Source organism: Ictalurus punctatus, chromosome 16 (assembly GCF_001660625.3).
Source record: "Ictalurus punctatus breed USDA103 chromosome 16, Coco_2.0, whole genome shotgun sequence".
Classification (NCBI taxonomy): domain Eukaryota; kingdom Metazoa; phylum Chordata; class Actinopteri; order Siluriformes; family Ictaluridae; genus Ictalurus; species Ictalurus punctatus.
Window position 1 is genome coordinate 9827915 of NC_030431.2, and position 22523 is coordinate 9850437.

General features: G+C 40.5%; 1 protein-coding gene across 4 annotated transcripts in view; it reads left to right on the forward strand.

Annotated features, from left to right (window-relative positions):
- supt20 (SPT20 homolog, SAGA complex component) overlaps window positions 1–22523 on the forward strand; it is a 25581-nt gene continuing 3058 nt past the window's right edge. Inside the window, exons 1-23 of one of the 4 annotated variants that reach the window (XM_017488498.2) lie at window positions 1–134; window positions 666–755; window positions 853–888; window positions 1008–1133; window positions 1816–1942; window positions 2104–2207; window positions 3838–3954; window positions 4156–4209; window positions 5136–5275; window positions 6514–6670; window positions 6790–6846; window positions 7050–7124; window positions 7243–7412; window positions 7544–7576; window positions 7810–7927; window positions 12053–12158; window positions 14758–14904; window positions 18425–18707; window positions 18948–19081; window positions 19213–19268; window positions 19454–19570; window positions 20842–20938; window positions 21324–21412. In XM_017488498.2, coding sequence (XP_017343987.1) covers window positions 753–755; window positions 853–888; window positions 1008–1133; window positions 1816–1942; window positions 2104–2207; window positions 3838–3954; window positions 4156–4209; window positions 5136–5275; window positions 6514–6670; window positions 6790–6846; window positions 7050–7124; window positions 7243–7412; window positions 7544–7576; window positions 7810–7927; window positions 12053–12158; window positions 14758–14904; window positions 18425–18707; window positions 18948–19081; window positions 19213–19268; window positions 19454–19570; window positions 20842–20938; window positions 21324–21412 — 2346 coding nt within the window. In that variant the 5' untranslated portion in view covers window positions 1–134; window positions 666–752. Of the gene's footprint in view, window positions 135–665; window positions 756–852; window positions 889–1007; window positions 1134–1815; window positions 1943–2103; window positions 2208–3837; window positions 3955–4155; window positions 4210–5135; window positions 5276–6513; window positions 6671–6789; window positions 6847–7049; window positions 7125–7242; window positions 7413–7543; window positions 7577–7809; window positions 7928–12052; window positions 12159–14757; window positions 14905–18424; window positions 18708–18947; window positions 19082–19212; window positions 19269–19453; window positions 19571–20841; window positions 20939–21323; window positions 21413–22523 lie in introns of those variants that run through there. The other 3 variants (XM_053686819.1, XM_017488499.2, XM_053686820.1) reach the window with 3 other exon arrangements.

Consider the following 22523-nt stretch of genomic DNA (forward strand, 5'->3'; position numbering starts at 1 on the left):
ACTCACCGGAAGTTTGGATTTTGTTGTTACACTGGAAGAAAATGGCTGCTATGAGTTTTTTACATTGAAGGCACTGGAAGAATCTTTTTGCTCGTTGCTTTGCCTTTCCGCGCTGGGAACATGCGCCTTGTTTGGCAAGTCCATTTTCTTCTTTGTCCTAACGTATATACTTTGTGCAGCGCTCTCCTCGCTTGCGGTGCTCCGTTTAACTTTTGCAGCTTTCTTGAAGCCAGGCTAACGGAGCAGCTAGCAAAGGAGGCGCTAACTCTGGTCCTTTAGCGAGTTAGCACTGTTAGCTAACCTCAGAGCGAGCAGAGGAGTTCGTTATGGCCACATGATCTCCTAATTATCCCACTGGAAATGTGTGTGTACAGAATTGACTCTCAACATGCGGGTGTGTTGTTGTTGTTGTTGTTGTTATTGTTTTTTTTTTGCGCGTGCTGTAGCAAAGGGTTCATTCCCTCTCTCTGTAAGTTCATCTGCCCACTAGACTGTTAGTTCTGTGCTTGGTAAAGAGTTTTAGCTGTGCAGCGAATGTAATGAGCGATTTTCTTTCTCCTCATGTTACTCGTGTTGCAGTGGATGGTTCGAGAAAACACTGATTTAAACAGCAAGTCCATCGGGCGAGCACGTTAATCAAGCTAAAAATGCGTTTCTGTACCCAGGGTTTGAATGGACTGTCAATGGACGTGCCAGTTTTGGGGTAAGGACAGCATCGCCTCCTGTCACACACAAACTGGTGGTGGACCACAATGGTAAGCAGTGTTTTCTCTCTTCCAAGAGCCTTCACCTCTTTCTCACTTGACTAGAGCAGGCATGACTGTGCAGCTGAAAGTTTGATCTCTTTTGCAGCAACAAGACCTAGAATATGCATTGGACCGGGCTGAGGTATATGAATACCTGTGTCGTGATTTTGTTTGTTTGCTTGTTTACTCAAGCGGGTGGAGAGAAGGTGTTCCTGCCTGAGTCGCATGTCATGAGTGTTTTCTTTTTTTTTTTTTGTGCAGTACATTGTTGAAAGTGCTCGTCAGCGACCAGCTAGAAGGAGAGTGTCTTCCAGCGGGAGGAAATCCTTGTACCAAAAACTTTACGAATTGTACATGGAGGAGTGTGAAAAAGAGCCAGAGTTAAAGGTAATACTCGCACGCCCAGTTTATTGACGTACTTCGTTTACATAGCACTTAAAACGTAACGATAAACCAGTGGAACTTTTAGGAATGGATTTTTGGTTTGTGGATGCTTGACTGTTGCACACATATGTGCCTTTTGAGCGTCCGCTTTTGCTGTTATAATGTTAAGGCTTTCCACCAGGTTTTGGAGCGTGGTTGTGGGGATTTGTGGGGTTCAGTCACAAGAGGTTTAGTGAGTTCAGGCAGTGATGTCGGATGATGTTCAGTGTTTCAGTTCATCCTAAAGGCGTGAAGTCGAGGTTGAGGTCAGGGCTCTCTGTGCAGGACACTCGAGTTCTTCCACACTAATCTTGGCAAACCTTGTAAATGGTCTACATGCTTTTTTAAGCTTAGCGGTGCTTCAAAGCACTTTACACAGTGTCCCATTCACCCATTCTCTCACACACACACACTCCCACACCAGTGGTAGCAGAGCTGCCATGTACGGTGCTAGCTTGCCATCGGTAGCAACTTGGGGTTCAGTGTCTTTCCCAAGGACACGTCTGCATGTGGAGACATGTGGGCTGGGAATCGAACCGCCAACCTTACGATTAGTGAACAACCATTGTCTTTATGGAGGTTGGTTTCATCCCTAGTACCAGCTGTGTCACAACAATATTAATGCTGATTCGTGTTATCTCCACAGAACCTTAGACGAAATGTGAATCTACTAGAGAAGTTGGTCTCACAGGAGTCACTGTCATGCCTGGTGGTCAATCTGTACCCTGGAAATGAAGGATACTCCCTCATGCTCCGAGGCAAAAATGGATCTGGTAGGCATTTTCATTTTTCATATTTGCTCATCATTGTGATGTAATGTGTATGGCAGATTTTTACTACTACAGATCTACTGTAGACACAAGTAGCCTTTTTATTTTATATAATGACTATTTTTGTAATCAGATTTGTAAAAAAAAATTTTCTTTGTAATCAGATTCAGAGACCATTCGGCTTCCGTACGAAGAAGCGGAGTTACTGGACTACTTGGATGCTGAGGAGCTGCCACCTATTCTTGTGGACCTTTTAGAAAAATCGCAAGTAAGATACAACAATACTGCTTTTTAAAAAATATATATTTATATTATATTCACACACTGTCTTCTTTTTGACATGTTCCAGATATGTTTTCCCAAGCAGAAAGTCACATATAGTGGTGCTTGAAAGTTTGTGAAAACTTTAGAATTGTGTATATTTCTGTATAAATGTGAACTAAAACATCAGATTTCTGAATAGCCCTTAAAGTAGAAAAAGAGACCCCAATTATACAAATGAGACAAAATATTATATTTGGTAAGTTATTTATTGAGGAACATGATCCAAATTTACGTATCTGTGAGTGGCAAGAGTATGTGAACCTTTGCTTTTAGTATCCGGTGCAACCCCCTTGTGCAGCAATAACTGCAACTAAACGTTTCTGGTAACTGTTGATCAGTCCTGCGTAGGCTTGCTGCAATAGCCGGTGTTACACGTTGTTCGGGCCGCACACTGAATACATCACTTGCCCACCACGGCATCACCTCCCACTGTCGTTTTGCCTTTCTATAATAATAAAAATCATTTAGTTCAATAGGCATGAGCCAAATGAGTCAGAGTTGTAGCACAGATCAGCAGGAGTCAGATTTAGCATGAGTGAGGTGAGCTGACTGACAACACGATGGCAGACGATTTGGTTTCAAAAGTTCTATGTTTAGTATAAGCGAGTTTGTCAGTGTACTGTTTTGTTGTTACGTTTTTCAGTAAGAATAATAATGAACCCATTATTCAAGCAACTGCCGACCACGAATTGCTACTAATTCGAAAGCGAAAGTGAAACGGGCATTCATTAGCGAGGGGGGAAAATAGGGCGCTCACTCATACCTGATTGTCATCCCATTGTATGCAAAAACCTGACTCTAATTTCCCAATTAGATTAAACTGCTAATACTAGATGTTCACATACTTTTGCCACTCACAGAGATATAATATTGGATCATTTTCCTCAATAAATAAATGATCAAGTGTAATATTTTTCTTTTTTTTTTTTTTATTTCTAATATTTTTTTTAATAGTCTCCTTTTTGTTAAATTGGGTTCTTTTTGTCTACTTTTAGGACTTGTGTGAGAATCTGATGATGTTTTAGGTCATATTTATTCATATATATATAAATTCTAAAGGGATCACAAACTTTCAAGCACCACTGCAATCTTCACAGTTTCACAGTGATATTACTGCATTTTTAGCAAGTTGCAGCAACTAAAATAGCACCAGTAGTGGTGGACAAATTGGTAGCAGATTGTGTACAAATAGCTTGGATATCAGTTTTTCAGTCATTTGTACAAGCAGGTACAGTAGGCTTTTGATATAATGGGCACTAACATATTTTATTTCATTTGCCTGACAGCTAAACAAAAGAAAAAAGCGCAGCTCCTTATTGTCTTGCAATGAAAAAAACTGTAATTGATTGGTTTGTTTAAATGAAACACACTCATTCATATTCGTTCGCATATTTATTTGTGGCACAAAGCATCTTGATGCTGTGGCATAAGCTCGTCATTTTGAAATTTCACCACCTGCGGTACTGCCTGTTCTAATAAACATTCTGTCATTCAGTGCTGTGATTATTCACTATTGCTTCTGATTCCAGTGAAAGTTAATGAGTATTATACCTAAACACTTTTTTTTGTTTTAGGTCAACATATTTCACTGTGGCTGTGTCATCACAGAGGTTCGAGATTACAGACAGTCAGGGAACACCAAGATGCCGTCTTATCAGAGCCGCCATGTACTGCTGAGACCCACTATGCAGGTGAGCATTACGAAAATATCCTCAGTGTAACATTGTACACGAGATAAATCGGCACTGATTTCAAACCCAGGACCTTTTCTTTTATTCTTATATTTTGTTGCTGAACTACAAAAGGCCTTGTTAGAAATGTATAAGACTGTAAGAGGTGTAAATGTGCAAATGTAAATGTTTTTGGACCTCTCCTCTTTATTTTTATGTCAGACCCTGATCTGTGATGTCCATGCCATGACCAGCGATCACCACAAGTGGACGCAGGTAAAAAATCAGATCAAATGACCGGTGGGTCTCTGTGCTCTTATTAGAACAAGAGGATTGAATAATATATTCACGGTTATAACTTCTTGATATGTCCATAAGCCATTTTCATGGATTTTTGAGATATCGCGTTCATTAAGGACAGCGATCAGTTGTTTTAAAAATGCTTTAAAACATTTAACCATAGTGATGTAGTAATAGTGTCCCTGTCCAAATGAAGTCACAATTTTATCTAGACGTCCTCCTGTCTCCTGGGATTGATTTTAATATACAGATTGAGTGACATGACTGGGCTTGAGGAACTGTGCCTTGAGCACAATACTGTGTAACAGTTGTACGAATCTTTGAATGATCCAAAAATAAAATGGCTTTTGTGGTTTTATTTGATGAACAGGCCCAACAAAACAAAAAACAACACCAACTCTTAAACAGATTTAACATTTGCCATGAGACTTTCTCTCAGTTTGAAATGCTGTTCTCATTTACCTTTTACTTCATTTAGTTTTTACTTTGCCTGTTTTGCGCTCATGTTTCTCCATTAGGTGACATTGAAGATGGCCTTGGTCATAATGGACTGATAAATGTTATCTCATTGACTACACTGCCTATGACTGATACTCCTAGGTATCAGATGCTCTTATTATAGGCATATATAGAAAAGGCGCATATTGCCAGAGTATATCTGAATATCCGGAACAGCGAATTTCTATTTCTAAATATCTACTTGGAAATAATGTTGTGGTGACCACATGTATAACAGTAAAGCGTAACATTAACGGTTCAACGAGTTCAGAGTGCCTTATTACGGTGCGCTATCATACAATCTAGCTGGTGTTCTGTGATCTGGTTGAAGGCTGTCGTGCAATTCTAGATTTACAGGGAAATTAAACATTGATCTCTGAGGGCTCCGATGTGTGTGTTTTCAGGACGATAAACTGCAGCTGGAGAGCCAGTTGATCCTGGCCACAGCGGAGCCTCTGTGCCTGGACCCTTCAATCACTGTCACATGCACTGCCAACCGGCTGCTATACAACAAGCAGAAGATGAACACGCGCTCCATGAAACGGTGACTTATGCACTTATTCTGAACATATTAATGACGTGTGCTCCATTGAGTGCAGGTTTATGTGTGTTAGAATGGTGGGCGATTGATCACATCCTTTAATTTAAATTAGATGCGTTTACATCATCAGTGCCACTGTGGATGTGCTCGCTGTGGATATTTGACTGTGCATCTTCGCCTGTGTATATGTGGAAGCACATGTTTAATTATGGTTGTTGTTGTTTTGTGAGGCATTGGTGGAACAATTTACATAGCTGTCTGAGAGTGTTGTTTGTGTCAGTGGGAGGAGTGTAAGGGATAAGAGCTCAAGGTGTTGGGAATGTGTGTATGTGTGTGTGTGTGCGGTTTTGCCATGTCTGGTGCATGTATGCTGATGTTTATGAAAGATGTACAATAGTCCAGTTTTGTGCAACATTAAGAGATACTTGCTTATTTTTTAAAAAAAATTTTGTTAAGACCAGAAATAATTTCCTGAAATCTGTTTTCTTGATTGTGGTTAAGTTATACACCTGGTTTGGGCTTCTGAGAGCCATCCAGAATGAACTTGAGAAAGCTCTGAAAACAGAGTTTAGTGCTAGGAACAGAATACAGTCGGCAGTTTTACACACAGAGATATAAATGCACCCAAGATGTAGTTAAATTACACAGATAACAGTGTTATACAGTACTCAAGCTACTTTAGGAGACAGATGTTAGCCTTGTTATGCAGTGTGCCTCTCAAAAGCACATTTGTCAGTACGTTCTGGTAATATGTTTGTGCAAAATAGTGATTTCTGATGCAGCAACCATCGTTTCTATAAAACTGAGATACATGTGAGTACAAGAGTGAATGTGTGTTGTTAAAGGCTTACCGGAATCCAGTCTAGATTATAATATGCATAAAACAAGATGTAAACAGTGTTTTATACATTTAAGAGGTAGGAACAATGTTTCTCTTTTAAAGACATTGTAGGTGTTCATGGGATACATTTACATGCTGGGATACATTTACGTTTACGTTTATTTGAATGGCTGACTTCAACGCAGTAGGGTTGTGACAGGATGTAGTTGAGGGTTAAGGGTCGTGCTTGAACACCCAGTAGTTAGGGATTTGAACTCGCAACCTTTTGATCGGGAGCCCCTGCGCCGCCCCTGTCTGCAAAGTGTCAGTGAAGGGTTACGTATTGTAAAACTCATTTAACGTTTAACAGCTCCTCTTATTAGGCTCTTGTTGCTAGTGTTGCTTTTGTTTTGTGCTGCAGGTATTTTAAGAGGTACTCACGAGCAGCGCTGAACCGGCAGCAGGAGCTGGCCAACCTTCCCACGCCTCCTCAGCTTCGCCTGCTGGACTACCTGCACAAGAGGAAAGAGAGGAAACCTCTGCCGGTTGTGGACCTTAAGATCTCTAAGGCTGGGAATGTGAGAGTTGGCTTACCCCTATTAATGTCGAAATGTGTTTGAGAAACTATATTATCTCTTTGTGTAATCTGGCACATGAGATTGAGATATTTAAAAAAGCTTTTGTGCTCCTCCTACAGTGTGTGGACATGTGGAAACAAAATAGCTGCCAGCTAACTACTCCAGCAGAGATTGATGTGAGTTCTTACACAAACACATACTCACACACACCTACTTGTTTGAGCCGGTTCACTTCTTCCTCATGTGAGATTAGTTGGTATATAAAAATAATAATAAAAAATGTGTCTTCTATGAGTGTTCTGTTTCTTTTTACAATAACACTGAGCTATTATTTGAACAGAGTAAATGAGTAAAGTTTTGGCTTCTCCTTGTGCTGTAGGTGGAGAAGTATGCTGTAGTGGAGAAGTCAATCAAACTAGAGGATTCTCAACCGCCGCAGGTTTGGCCTGCACAGGTAATCTCTTACTCTTTACTTTAGAAATCTATTTGGAGGTTTGGTTTATTCTTGCACTATACGTAAGTTCAACGCAAAGGTTGTTGAATGTAGCATTTTGGCCTTTTTCTTTATGCAGGACATAAAAGATGACTACGTGTTTGAGTGTGAAGTGGGTGGCCAGCCTCAGAGGACAAAGGTCACTATCTTTCAGTCTATGGGTGACCCGCTGGTATACGGAAAAATCTACAGCAGCAGTGACCCAAAAGTAGACGAGGATGTGTCTGACCTGCACCTCATTCACCCACCGTAGGGAGCATTTTCGAGTTTTGAAATGAACAATAGTCGAACAATAGATTATCTGCTACTGTTTCAGCCGATGTACTGGGTGGTATGTTGCTCTGCTCATGTTGTACTTTCTTTTCCTTCATCCTTAACAGATTCCTCCTAGGTTCGAAGGTAGACGCTGATCGGTGAGTACAGCAGCTGTATTTATGTTTTATTGTTGAGATCATGTTATTCTTTTGTATTGTTTTGTGATGTGTGATGCCTCGTTGTATTATTCTTTTATCGCATATCCATGGTAAATGAACAGCTGGTACATATTTTCACCTGGTTCTATGTCCTATACATTGTTATCATCTATATGAACTTCCTGTCGGTGTAGTTGAGTGCTGTGCTTAAACTGTAGTTCTCTGTTCATCAGGTTTTTGTGTCAGTACAAGGATGTTTACGAGACCGATCTAAAGTGTGAGGTGAAGATATTGCACAGCTCCGGCAACATGGGAGCCCAAAGCCAGCTCTCTCCGACAAGGGAGACAGAGGTGAGACATGGAGACAACAGCTCTTGTGCTATTTAGTATGGCTGTCGTGATTACTCAATTTATACATATATATAATTTTCTCAGTGAAAATTTCCCATAATCAAATATTCAGCAAAAGATGTTCCAGAAAGCGGTGAAAATGTGCAGAAACATTGGCTTGACTACAATCTGTGAGGAACACCATTCAGCTTCATGATGGAAGGCAATGTGCTAGAAATCCATGCATTCTAACAAAAACTTTTATATGTATGGTAAAAAATAGATCCTCCATAGATCGGACTTGTTAGACTAGTACATGATTTGTCGACCAAGTCAACACCTTAAACTTTGGTCATTTTCCTCAAACCATTCCTGGACAATTTTTGCAGTGGGGCACATTATCCTGCTGAAAGAGGCCACTGTCATTAGGGAATACCGTTGCCATGATTGGGTGTACTTGGTCTGCAACAATGTTTAGGTAGGTGGTACTTGTAAAATTAACATCCACATGAATGCCAGGACCCAAGGTTTCACACCGTCTCCGCCGGCTTGCCTTCTTCCTGTTTCTTCCCTCACTTGCCCAGTGTAGGCTTGTTTGGCGGTGGACAGGGGTCAGCATGGGCACTCTGACCGGTCTGCGGCTACACAGCCCCATACACGGCAAGATTCAATGCACTGCGTTCTGACACCTTTCTGTCATAGCCAGCATAAATGTTTTCAGCAATTTGTGCTACAGTAGCTCCTCTGTGGACCAGACAGGCTAGCCTTCGTTCTCCATATGAATCGGTGAACCTTGGGTGTCCATGACTCTGTCACCAGTTCACCAGTTTTCCTTCCTTGGACCACTTTTGGTAGGTACTAACCACTGCATAATGGGAACACCCCAACAAGACCTGCCGTTTTGACCCAGTAGTCTAGTCATCACAGTTTTGCCCTTTGTCAGAGTCGCTCAGATCCTTATGCTTGCCCTGTTTTCCTGCTTCCAACACGTCAACCTTGAGAACTGACCATTCACTTGCTGCCTAATATATCCCACCCCTTGGCAGGTGCCATTGTAATGTGATAATCTGTGTTATTCACTTCACCTGTCAGTGATGTTAAAGGGTCATGAAACCTCCCTCTTTCAGCTCAAGTCTACCTCTCAATGTTTTTGAAAAATGCACCTAAAATGGGCATGGATGGCAGGGAAAAGCAGGAGAGAAAGGGGGGCGGCGTGCTTCCAGAACACTCACAATAAAGATGGATAGTGACAAAAAGTTTGCAGATGAGGCAGAGGACTTCTCTCCTCCAGAATTCCTATGGCTAAATGGAGACACAACAGATAGCAGTGCAGGTCCTCTGCCCTGTCTATTTGAACCATTAGCCCCTGGCGTGACTATGGAGGAAAACAAAAAACAAAACCGGAGACTGTGCGGATGGGAGAAGTGTCAGAATGGTAGCTAGCTAATAGGCTCGAGCATTTCACATATAAAAGGGGGAAGACTCTTCCCTTCAACGTGGACTCTCGTTGCATAGTTTTGCACGCGACGGCCCGCTGGCCCCGGTGAAACTTTAAGCGGTTTAATTAGCTCAAAAGGAAGAAGAAATGTTATGGTTAAAAATGACACATTACACATACCTCATTTGAAGGGATGGAAAAGTCCTCGGGACTGAGTACCGAATCATTGTCTAGATGCAAGCTGCTTTCATGAGAAAGTCCGAAGTCCACCTTTCTCCAATTCTTGTAGCTCTTCCGAGAAAACACACTGGAACTCTTACACCACTGAAACAAACACTTGCGACCCATTTGAAAGCCTCTCTCATCTACTACATCTGTAGAAAAACACCACCTGCTGTCATAAATAATTCAGAGACAGTATCTTCTCATAGGATAAGAACACGCAGGCTCGGGAATAATTATGAGATACCGACGCATCATTGATTAACTATAGTACATTGCCATGTTACCGCTTTGTGACATGTGACAGGACGAGATTTTAAACCCGGAAGACGAATATAACAGAAAGGAGCTCAGAAATAACGTTTTCTCCTACAATTAAAATGAACGGATGCTAAGATTGTCTTTTATTATGTGTGACATGAACACCTCTAATAAAAACTCAGAAAATGTAGTTTAGTGTTTCATAACGCTTTCATGTTATGGCTGATCAGTGTATATGTAGCATTTATCTAGGGACAAAACAAATGTTAACAATTGTCTGTACAAGTCGGTTTTTAAGACAGTATATGATATCAACTACTTGATTGTTGATCGAAAGGAAACTGTCAACTAATGTACTGTCAAAATAATCAGTAGTGATAGCCTTCATATTTTAGCTGTTCAGAAAGCATGTGTATATAAGGCCCTCGGTATGCTAAACGTTTATATAGTTCTATGAAGTGTCACAACGATGTCCAGTAGGTGAGCGCTTACCTCTGGTAAAATTCAATGCAAGTATTGCATCAGCCTCAGCATATGTTGCATTGGAATCAAAATGGCAGAACCTCATGTTAAAGGGGTCATACGATGCCATATTAAAAGTTTATTATTTTGTTTATTGGGTGTAATAGAATAGGGTAACTTTTAATAGGGTAGCTTTAATGTTCAAAAAACACAGTTTTTTACATATGTACATTATTGCAGTAATTCTACTCCCAGTCTGTCTGAAACGCTCTGATTGAGTTTCGGTTTCTCCAAAGCTCCCTCCTTCTGAAAAGCCCAGCGTGCTCCAAAACCTCAAGCGTGTGTCTGAAATGTAACGCCCCTTACCATAATTGCGAGCTTCAGCTTCCAAGGCTTCTAAAGCAATTATAAGCTTCTAAGGAACACAGTTGGTAATGACGTGGGTTTTACTGTATCAGTCCGAGCCCGAGTCAGATTCAGAAAATGCGGATGATCAAGCAGATCAATCGGCACCATCGATGCAAGCACGAATTGAGCACAAAGTTTCACACTGGTAAATTTTTATTTTGTAACACACTTACATTTCAGATATGATATAACAGTTTAATTTGTCTTCTTCACTGTAACAACTTTGAACTTTATGCACTTGTGAAGATCGTAATAACAAAAAGGATTTGCTTTCGCATCGAAACACAGCGTGTTTATGACATGGCACAAACACAGTTCACTGAAGCCTTGCCTTGCTTTTTTTTGCGGAATTATGCTAATATTTCAAATAGTAACGTAGACCTTTGTGGAAGTAATATCTGGACTTCGATTGAGGCGTTTTAGGCAGGTCTGGAGCAGTGTTCTATTCGATAGAATAAATCCCTTTGTGGGAGATTGAGCTTTGTAACTTTGCAGATCTGCTACATGCACAAACCGATACATTACACAGTAAAGGAAAAGTAAAATCTTAAAAAGCATCATATGACCCCTTTAAGAGTGTACTGTTTTTCGTTGGTTCCTGAATTTCAAGACCCTTTTTGGTGATTCCTCAGTGGTTTCTACGAGTGTGCGTGTGTGCATTATTCATCATCACAAATGTAAACTTGAAACTGTTAGTAGTACCTGTTTTGATAATTTAAGCAGGGTAAGGTTCATTAGCATGCTAAGTTGTTATTGGCTACTGTTTAAATACATCATTTGTACAATATTTCTTTCATTCTAAATAAATATTTATACTGCAATTGTGATCATGTAAGTATTACAATTGATATCTTTACTTGGGGAATTGTTGTAATGTTCTACGATGAATAAATGATCCTAATTATCTAGCCTTCTGTATTGTTGCTCTATGTAGTGATGTTGTACCACATTACAGTTTAGTAATTATTCCTTTATTGTTTTTCTTATTGAGAACTACACACCCAAGTTAAACTACACATTACTCAGATACTCCCACCTAGTTTCTACTGGACCCCCTATCTGTAAAGATCTGTATGCCATACTGTGCTGAGTGCCATTGCCATTAAGCTGAAGTGAATAGTTTTCAACTTGATGCTATCTTCCTGAGTCTTCATTGACATCCTGTAGTGAATACAATAAACTGCAACCAGACAGTGTTATCAATCCTATCTCTTCCTAATAGCAAGTTGTGACTCATAATAATTTACACTTAATGTATTTTGCTCTAAAATAAAAGAAATATTATGATTGGGTGCGAAAGTACATATGGCTTTCTTGTAATGTGTTTTGTGGTGGGTTTGGTTGTGTTCTTTAAGGTGGATGGTTTCTCAGCATTGGTCCAGTCCTCAGTGTTGGGAAAGGGAGTTAAGCACAAACCTCCGCCGATCAAACTGCCCTCTGGTTCCTCCACCAGCTCCTCAGGTAAGCAGCTGTTTCTGGAGGACATGCAGTTTTATGTAGATCTTACTCCATTTGTGTTTGAAGATAATCGTGTTATCTAATGGTGTTAAAAGTTATGCAAGGGCCCAATGTGTTCTTTTATTGAGTAGACTATTAATATATTGAAAATCAGATTTATCAGAAAGTCAACCTGAATTTCTTGTTATTTTTAAGAAAACGACATGCATGATGTTACTGAAGTCTTTAATTGCAAGTCTTGGATATTTCAATATATTGTTTCTAAATTCACAAATTTTAAATTCCAACCTTAAAAATTCAGTTTCAGAAAATTCAGTACAAAATTCAGTAATATATTCAAGTGGTTACCAAAACATTTCAGTTGTAAAAAAAAAAAAAATAACGCTGTGGAAATCCTGAAAAAGGCTGACGTGAGTAGATCCAGAAATAACACATCTCTGAGGTTTAAACATTCCTGTATAGGGCTGCAACTAATCGATAATAATGGATAATTAAAATAATCGACAACGAATTTCATTATGTATTAGTCAGGTCTGTGATGTCACTGTGGATAACCCCATCAGTGACGTCACTTCACAGTGGTGAAAAACGCATTTCTATGAAAAAGACGCATCTGAGAAACAGCGGAGGTCACAGAGTGAGCTGTTGTGGTAAAAGTGCACGATCCAGGTCGTCCAAAACATGAGAATGTTTGTTTGTTTGTTTGTTTGTTTTATATTCAATGCTTCAAAGAAATTCGTAAGTGTATTAACGTGGCTTGTTGTGTCAGATGCTGCGACAGATGCGTGTGACATTTAATGTGTTCCAGACATGTTTTTTTCAGCACAGAAATGACATTTTTACATTTATATCCTTATCTGTAAATGTTAGAAATTCACACCAGTAATTCCATTTTACTTAAAGCCTCACCCTGACAGCGAGTGAGTCTCCATTAAACTTAACTGAATGAGCGCGAGTCCACGCATGCGCGCCAATCAAACAGCGTGCAGTAGAAAGGAAGCGCAATAACCCTCACTAAAATATTCGTTTTGATCAAATATGTTGTTTGATGTTATATTTATGTTTAGAAACAAAAGTAATTGTGTTTTTTTCATTTTTTTTTATTAGAGCAGTAACTTAGTAACTTAGTAAATTGTATATAAATGTAAGAAGATTAATACATTTACAGAAAAAAGTACCATTACTGTGTTCAGATGAGTGAATGTATGTGTTACTGCAGAACATTCAGACTCTTACCAGTTAACACTTAGTTTGTGCTTTTGTTTTTCTCTTTTAGCATTTTTAATATAGTGATTTAAGTTCTGCTTTAAAGCTTGTGGACAATCAGTTTTTTTTGTTTGTTTGTTTTCAAAGTATAATGTTAATTTTTTTTTAATCCTTTGCACAATAATAACATTGCCCATATAGATACATTTAATACCTTTTTCATAACCTTCAATCTGCACAATGTTTGAAGGACAACATCGGCCAGAATGTGAAATAACATTTTTTCGAAAAAATACAGGCAATAAAAATTGGCCTTTTAAATGATTAATCAAAGAAATCATCGACAGATTAATCGATTATCAAAATAATTGTTAGAAAATTGTATGAGTTTATATATATATATATATATATATATATATATATATATACACACACACGCACACACAAAATTTATTTATATATATATGTATTTTATATATATATATATATATATATATATATATATATATATATATATATATATATATATATATATATATAAAACATTTATTTATGTAAGAAGATAATGTTTAATGGAGATACAAGTTTTTCGTATTGTGTGTGTTAAATCGAGAGTTCACCCAAAAGCAAAAATTCTGTCATCAATTACTCTACAATGGGACCCGGAAGTGCTACACTGTTACAGCAGAGGAAGAGGGACGCAGTACACAAACTGAGTCACACACAACAAAGCTTTTGAAGCAAAGATGTCTGCAGATTTTGACATAGAGGAGGACTTGCATTTTTTTAGTCTGCTCTTGACAAAAAAAAAAAAACACAACTGTCTACTCTCACGTCAACACAACACGCATGCGTCATGGTTCTCTTGTGAACGCGTGTCTGAGATCTATGCGGAAATTAAGGTATTTTGTGAAAAAATGTTAAAAGCATTTCATAATACTGAGATTAAGCCACTGGAGTCAGATGGATTACTTCTACGATGCCTTTATAAACTTTTTTGAGCTTGAAAGTTTTGGTTACTGGACTGTAAATGGAGGGACAGAAATCTCCTAGGTTTCATTTGAAATGTCTTCATTTGTGTTCCGCTGATGAACGAGAGTCTTACGGGTTTGGAACGAGGGTTAGTGAGTGATGACCGAGTTAAAATTTTTGCATGAAGTATCCTTTTAAGATAGTTTAATAAATGACAAGTGCATTTCTTTGTTTTATTAACCACGAAAGAGAGAGGGGGGGGGGGGGGGGGAGTCTGGTAAGGGGGTGTCCTGTTTGTTGGAGACTCTGCCTATGAGGAAAATATGAAATTGCCACGTTAGTGTCATTAATTCAGGTTCAGGTTTTGATGAATGTGATTTCACTCCATAGTTGCGATGTTTCCCTGTCCCCACATTTTCTTTAGGTAATCCTTACAGTACACAAGCACCCAGTGGCCATCTGAAGTGTCCAACCCCTCCACCAAACAAGAGTCAATCTCTGTCGCGGAAGCACTCCATCGAGCTGGGCCAGGTGGGCCTGCTGTCTCCCGCTGCTCTCTCTCCCATGCAAAGTGAGTCTACATTCCGTATACTCTGCTGTCTGTCCTACAGCAGCTTACACCTGGCTGAAAAACTAAAGGCTTTAGAGTATAGCAACTACATAACGTGTAGTCTACTTAACTAGTAGTAACTGCACACAAAAATGATTTTCATGCTGTAACCTCAGCTGATGTTAACTTGCTGAGTCAGTCCACAACGTAAATCACTTGGCTTAATGCATGATAATAAAACTAATTCCTGCTTAGGAAGGCTTAGTAATGACATGCTAAAAGTGTCAAGTTGGTTATAGCCTTACCTCAGATTTGTGCTCATCTTTTTCCACCTTTTTGTTTTTCTTCTTTTGTTTCTCTGTACCAGAAGGTTAATGTTTAATAGATGGACAATGCAGAAATACATGATCGGTGAAACATGCATCTAGTCCACGCAATTCAGGAGAATGATTTTTTTTAATAGTGTGGTTCATTCTCCAAATGGTCTAATTTATGGAGTGGCCCTGACCACAGATCACTTTACTGTGTTCATGTCATTCTCAGAATGTATGAGCTTGGATCCATCCTGTATGAACTGCATCACTGTAACCTCTGACACTTTCATGCTTGCTAGGTGTTTATACTTTACTAGTGTTACTGGTTTTTGTACTATGTAAACATCTTTTACATTTACATTTATTCACTTAGCAGACGCTTTTATCCAAAGCGACTTGCAAATGAGAAAAATACAAGCAAAGCGATATATCAAGCAGAGAACAATACAAGTAGTGCTACCATACAAGATCCATTAATTGAGTTCCAGAAGAAGCAAAGTGTGCAGAGTAGAGGTATAAGTGCAAAATTTTTTATTTATTTATTTTTAAAATGAGTTGGTTAGGTGTTCATGGAAGAGGTGGGTCTTTAGCGGTGTTTTGAAGATGGTGAGAGATTCTGCGGTCCAGATTGAGATTGGAAGTTCATTCTACCACTGAGGAACAGTTAGTGTGAAGGTTCTGGAAAGGGACGATGAGTGGGAACTACTAAACGTCGGTCGCTAAACTATCGCAGATTGCGTGAGGGAACATAAGACTTAAGGAGAGAGTTGAGGTAGGAGGGTGCTGTTCCAGACAGTAGTGAAAGTAGTGAGTTGCAATAGTCCAGTTTTGAGATAAGAGCCTGGACTAGTATCTGTGTAGCCTGTTCGGTGATGTAGGGTCGGATTTTCTTGATGTTGTACAGGATGAATCTACAGGACCGTGCAGTTGTTGAGATGTGGTCTGTAAAGGTCAAGCTGTCATCAAGAATCACCCCAAGGTTCCTGGCTGTCCTGTTTGGCTTGAGTGTGGTTGAGCTGAGCTGTACAGTAAGGTTGTGGTTGATTGAGGGACAGGCTGGGATGACGAGAAGCTCAGATTTTGCCAGGTTAAGCTTAAGATGGTGTTCCCTCATCCAGACCGAGATGTCCGACAGGCAAGCAGTGATGCGTGCAGAGACGGATGGATCGTCAGGCTGAAAGGACAAATAGAGATGGGTGTCATCAGCATAGCAATGATATGAGAAGCCATGAGACTCAATCACCTGCCCTAGTGATGTAATGTAGATAGAAAAGAGGAGTGGACCCAGAACTGACCCCTGTGGAACGCCAGTTGTGAGTTGCTGAGTTTCAGAAATACCTCCCCTCCATGATACCTTGAAGGATCTGTCAGAAAGATAGGATTCCACCGAGCGCAGAACCGTTCCAGTGATGCCCAGGCTGGAGAGAGTTGACAGGATGATCTGATGGTTCACAGTGTCGAAAGCAGCAGAGAGGTCAAGTAGGATGAGGACAGATGATCTAGAGGTTGCTCTTGCTAGTCGTAAGGCTTCAGTGACGAAAAGCAGAGCAGTCTCTGTGGAGTGATTGCTCTTGAAGCCGGACTGCTTAGTGTCCAGGAGGTTGTTCTGTGTGAGAAAATTGGAGAGTTGATTAAAAACGGCTCTTTCAAGAGTTTTGGAAAGAAAAGGGAGGAGGGAAACAAGTCTGTAGTTGTCAACTGCAGCAGGGATAAGTGATGGTTTTTTAAGCAGTGGGGTAACCCGGGCCTGAGTAAATGAGGTAGGGAATGTGCCGGTAGAGAGGGATGTGTTAAATATGTGTGTGAGTGCAGGTAATAGTGTGGGAGAGATGGACTGAAGAAGGTGAGAAGGGTCAAGAGGACAGGTTGTGGGATGGCTAGACAGGAGGAGTTTAGAGACTTCAGTCTCTGATAGAGGAGAGAAGGAAGTTAGTTGGAAGTTACATGGAGGAGGAGCCGGTCTATGCATGTCTGGGGTTGAGAACTGGTTCCTGATTGATGTAACCTTGTTGGAAAAGAAAGTGGCAAAGTCATCTGCAGTGAGAGAGGTAGGGGAAGGGGGAGGAGGGGGACAGAGAAGAGAGGAAAAGGTTTTGAAGAGAGTGCGTTTGTTAGGAGAACTACCAATCTTCTCTTGGTAGTATGTGGCTTTAGCAATGGAGATGCTATTGGAAAAAGAGGAGAGAAGTGTCTGGTAATTGGTTAGTTCAGTTGGGTTGTTAGATTTGCGCCATTTCCTTTCAGATGCTTTTAGTTTGGCCCGGTTGTTACGCAGAGCTTCTGAGAGCCAAGGGCTTGAGGGTGATGTGCGAGCAGGTTTGGAGGTTAGGGGGCAGATGTTGTCAAGAGAAGATGTTAGGGTGGAACATAGCATGTTGGTTGCGGTATTTGAGGTTGTGACAACAGAGGAGAAATGTGAGGGGGTAAGGGAGCGATTAAGAGTGTCTTCACATTATTACTCCGAAGTTAAGATCAGCGCAAAATCAAAGTTTTTGCATGTTTGCTATTTGGTTTCACACTGCACATAGTTAAACGAACCAAAAAGCAAAATAAAATAAATAAATTGTCCATGGGCGTATAGGTGGCGAAAACATGTATGGTTTTGTCACACACTTTTTCTATTGGATATGAGAGTTCATGTAATATATTTGAATAAAGATGTGCTGTCTGGGTTTATTTTTCGGACCAACGTTATGCTCTCAAGAAATCAGGAAATTCATGTGTGTTAAGTCAGAGAAAACATTAGGACTTGCGTGTAACACTGTTAAATTACTGAATGAAATGTGACTGGCATGTATTTAACAGATGAAGACTTTAGTGCTTGATATATGGTTCCAATATGTGCACAGGCTCAGCTTCATATCTAAAAGAATACACACACAGTCCCGTCTGAAAGTACTGGATCAGCAAGTCCAGTCCTTTTGTTTTTGCTATATATTGAAGATATCCGTGTTTGAGTTCAAACGATGAATAAGACGATAGATCAGAATTTCAGCTTTCATTTGCTGATATTTTCATCGGGATGTGTTAAACAACTTGGAACATGACATGTTTTGATTGAATTCACCCATTTTGAAGTGACTAAAAATATTGTAACATGTGAATGACAGGTGTTTCTTGTTGCCCAGCTGTGAGCAAAAGAATAGACCTTACTGTTCCAATACTATTGGAGGGGAGGGTGTGGGTGTGCATATGCTATAATTTGATTTTTCCTTCTCTGTCCTCAGGATCTGGAACACCCAAGCCATCTACACCCACGCCAACCAACACCCCATGCTCAACACCTCACCCAGTGGACATTCAGTGTGCCACACCCTCAGTGACACCCACACCCCAGGACCCAGCTATGCCCCAGCCGCAGACACTACTCGCCCCCTTCTCCCAACAACAAATGGCGCTGCCTGTCATGACCATCCCTCTACCCACCTCCATCAGCACGGGTACCACTTCCTCGCAGGTCATGACCAACCCTGCTGGCCTCAACTTCATCAACGTGGTTGGCTCTGTCTGGTATGACCTTCTGCCCTCTGACTTTGAGTCACACTCTCAATCTCCCTACCTGTTTTTTTTTTTTTTTTCCTGCACTTTTTTGTTAGAAGTGGGAACAGAATGATATTCTCTTCTCATATTCCCCTCACCTAGTCATTTAATTTTTTCATTCACTTGATATATTTACAGCAGACACTACATTGAGGGCAACACCGCATTTATTGTGATTTTTCAATTTGTTTGTGTCTCTGTGTGTCACAGCAGTCCTCAGACTCTCATGGCTGGCTCTAATCCCATGCTGGGTTGTAGTCCTGGAATAAACCTTAGTGGAATTTTGCCTTCAGGAGGCCTGATGCCCAGTGCACTTCCTGCCATGCAGTCTGCAGCTTCTGCAGGTATCCACTTCCCCTCTCTTACACATTTATGCTAGAATATCTGCTTCATTTGTGGTTTGCTTAGTGTACAATATCTTTGCACCCAGTTTTTTTTTTTCTGTTAGTTTGTTTTCTGTGCTCTTGTCCTACAGGTGCACCTTTTGGTCTGAACAACACCCAAAGCTTGAGGCCACTCAATCTTCTTCAGGTGAGGCTGCTGGGCTCAAAACATGCCTTAAAAGAAATGCGCTTTTATTTTTGTTTAAGTTCCATTCATTCCCCTCTTGGGAAACAAGATGAAGGCAACTATCACAGTAATACAATAATGGAAGCATGAAAAAATGCCCGCGGGTTCATCTTATATTCTTCCTCTATCTCCTCTCTCTGACTCAGATCCCTGCTACACCATTGATCTTTAACCCCTTACAGCAACAGCAGATCTCACAGTTCTCTCCCCAACAGCAGAGCAGTCAATCTGCTACTTCCAGTCCCCAGCAGCAGAACGATTCGGTGAGTTGGAAACGAGTCTAACCTAACACACGCACACACACACACACGACCCATAAGTTATGAGCAAAAGCATAGATGTTTAATGAACTACATGTCAGTTTTTATAAATATCATAACAGTTTTTCTAATAAAGTAATCATCTTGCATTGCTAATTTGTATTGCCATAAACCATTTTCCCCCTCTGTCTGCTCAGTAGCTATTTCCTGCTGATATAGGTGATGCAGCTCAATGATGTTATTATATTTTCAACCTGGTCCAAAATTGTGTTCATCTAAACCAAAGTTTTAATAATCCTGTTACACGTCTTACAGCCTGGTTTGTGTGTGTGCTTTAATCAACCCAATTCAACCAAATACGACTGATTGATTGAATTTATCCATAGCAAATTAGCACAACTCAGTTGTGGCTACTAATTGTAATGCAAGCAGCTGACACCTTTTAGACATGGAATTTAATCAACAGATTTGACCAACAAAACTCAGTAAATACGAGACTTCTTGTGCTTAATTCATTGCTACACTATATGGCCAAAATTATGTGGCCACATGACAATTACACACACATGTGGGCCTTCCCCAAATTGTCGCCACAGTTGGAAACACACAGTTGTCTAGAATGGGTTTGTATGCTGTAGAATCCCGATTTTTCCCTTCACTGGAATTAAAGGGTTCGAGCCCAAACTTGTTCCTGCATGACAATGTCCATGAAGACAAGGTTTGTTGGAGTTGAAGAATTTGAGTGTCCTGCACAGAGCCCTGACCTCACTCCCACCTTTGGGATAAATTGGAATGCTGACTGCGTCCCAGGGTCTCCTCACCCGACATCAGTGGCTGACCTCACTAATGCTCATGTGGCTGAATGGACACACAACCACACTCCAGAATCAAGTGGAAAGCCTTTCCTGAAGAGTGGAGGTTATCATAACAGCAGTTTGGGGGTCAGACACTTAATCAGGATTGGGATGTTCAAAAAGCACATATAGGTGTGATGGTCAGGTGTCCACAAACTGTTGGCCATAATGTATAGCCCCCTTCAAAATTATTGGAACAGCAAGGCCAATTCTTTGGTTTTTGCTATAACCTGAAGACCTTTGAGACGATATAGACAGTCAGAGAACAGAGACAGTAGATTAGAATTTCAGCTTAAAAAGTTTCCACCTGTGCAGATGGCTACGAAAATATAGAAATATTTGTGCCACATCACAAAAATGGGGCCTTTAATAAACAAGTGTATAAAATAATGTATGTACTGCAAAATATTCTTTAAACAGACTGAACAGGGACTGACTGCTGAGCAGGGCCTTGCAGCACAACAGACCGCTGTCATCAACCTCACCGGGGTGGGGGGATTCATGCCTTCCCAGACAGGTGTGTATACACACAAAAATCACGTCAATCCACATCCACATCTAGTTTTTCATTTCTCTGTAACTGACATATATTTACATTGAAAGATCTTTCTAACAGGCACTAACACAAAAAGTAGGTGAACTAATAGTTTGCTGATAATTTGTATCATATTCCACTGATCCATCAGGAACGAACGAATGCAGTTATTTCTTAGCTTGATTTTTTTTTTTCGGTCCAATGTTTAATCTACATGAGGAGGATGCCAGTTCCCCCTTTTTTCTCTGCTACATTCTACCTTTTGTTTTCTATTGTTTCCTTCCTTCTCTGTCCTTCATTCCTCCCCCTTTATCTCCACTTTTTCCTCTACCTTTTTCCTGTCCTCCTCCTCTTCCTGGCATGGTAGTTCTGTCCCAGCTGGGTTGTGGTCTGGAGGGCTCTGGGTCCAGCCTGCCGTCCCCGAGGCTCCAGCAGCAGCACCAGCCACAGATCCAAGTAATGCAGCAACTTTGACATTATCCATCCATAGACATCTTAATATCAGACTGTCCACTTTAAGACTTTCAAGCCTGGCTCTACACTGGTGCTTATTTGACATTTTATTGGAAGATACAAATAATAAACGAGTAACAATAGTTAACTTACAGGTTTTTTGACAGAACCAAAACCGAACCAAATTTCTCCCCCTCTGTTGACAGGCCCTCTATAATTATTTTTTTTGGCCATCAACCACAATCTGCAGTTTTACCCAAGAAAGGGTGTGAGTCTTGTATGTAAGATGTCTATGTATTCACTGTTTAGAATGCCTTACGCTAGACAGCTTGCAGCATCTGCTACTGTGATTTCACAAAGACGCCTCTAACATCTCCATAGTTACCCCCTTGGTTTTCTGTTTTAGTAGATACACTGTGCCACGGGATTTTCTTACTAAAGCACTATTCAGACAGGACTAGTTTCCTAATCGTAGTTTGAGTTACAGTTCTTTTCACCCAATGTCTGTGATTCCGTGTACCGATTCGGACGGGACCAACATCTCCGTGTTGTACATCTGGGTGTCGCAGAAGATCGCTTGCTCTGGATGCGTGCATTGCGTACATATAAGTACTTTTAAATTTAAAAAAGGTCAGCATGGAGCAATTGACATGCGTGATTCACTGGACAGCGCTGAGCGCTGGTTTTAACTGTGCTGTCTGAACCTCCCAGCACGAGCCATACGACCTGCACCCCAGTGAGGCTACTGCTTCCATCCGTTACTATAACAGATCGCAAACAGGGCTAGGAGAATAGTTGAAAGTATTTGAAATCGTCCTGAAATTCTTAATGGAATTGATGATGCCCTTGAAAGAAACGATAATGGACACACAGCAGAAAATGTTTTACAAACAGAAGAAAGCTCAGCGTGTTCATGTTCAGACCATTTATCTTCAAAGAGCAGGAACATGTAACTGTAGGCCTATGTGCATGGCTGTAAGTAATCAAATGATTATCTGTTTAGTCTCTCGCAGTTTAAACTGAGAGCTGCGCTGCTCAGTGGGTTGTGCAGCTCTCGTGGCTCACAAGGTCAAACTGGTTAACACAGCATTGTTAAAACCCGCCTGCCCCATGC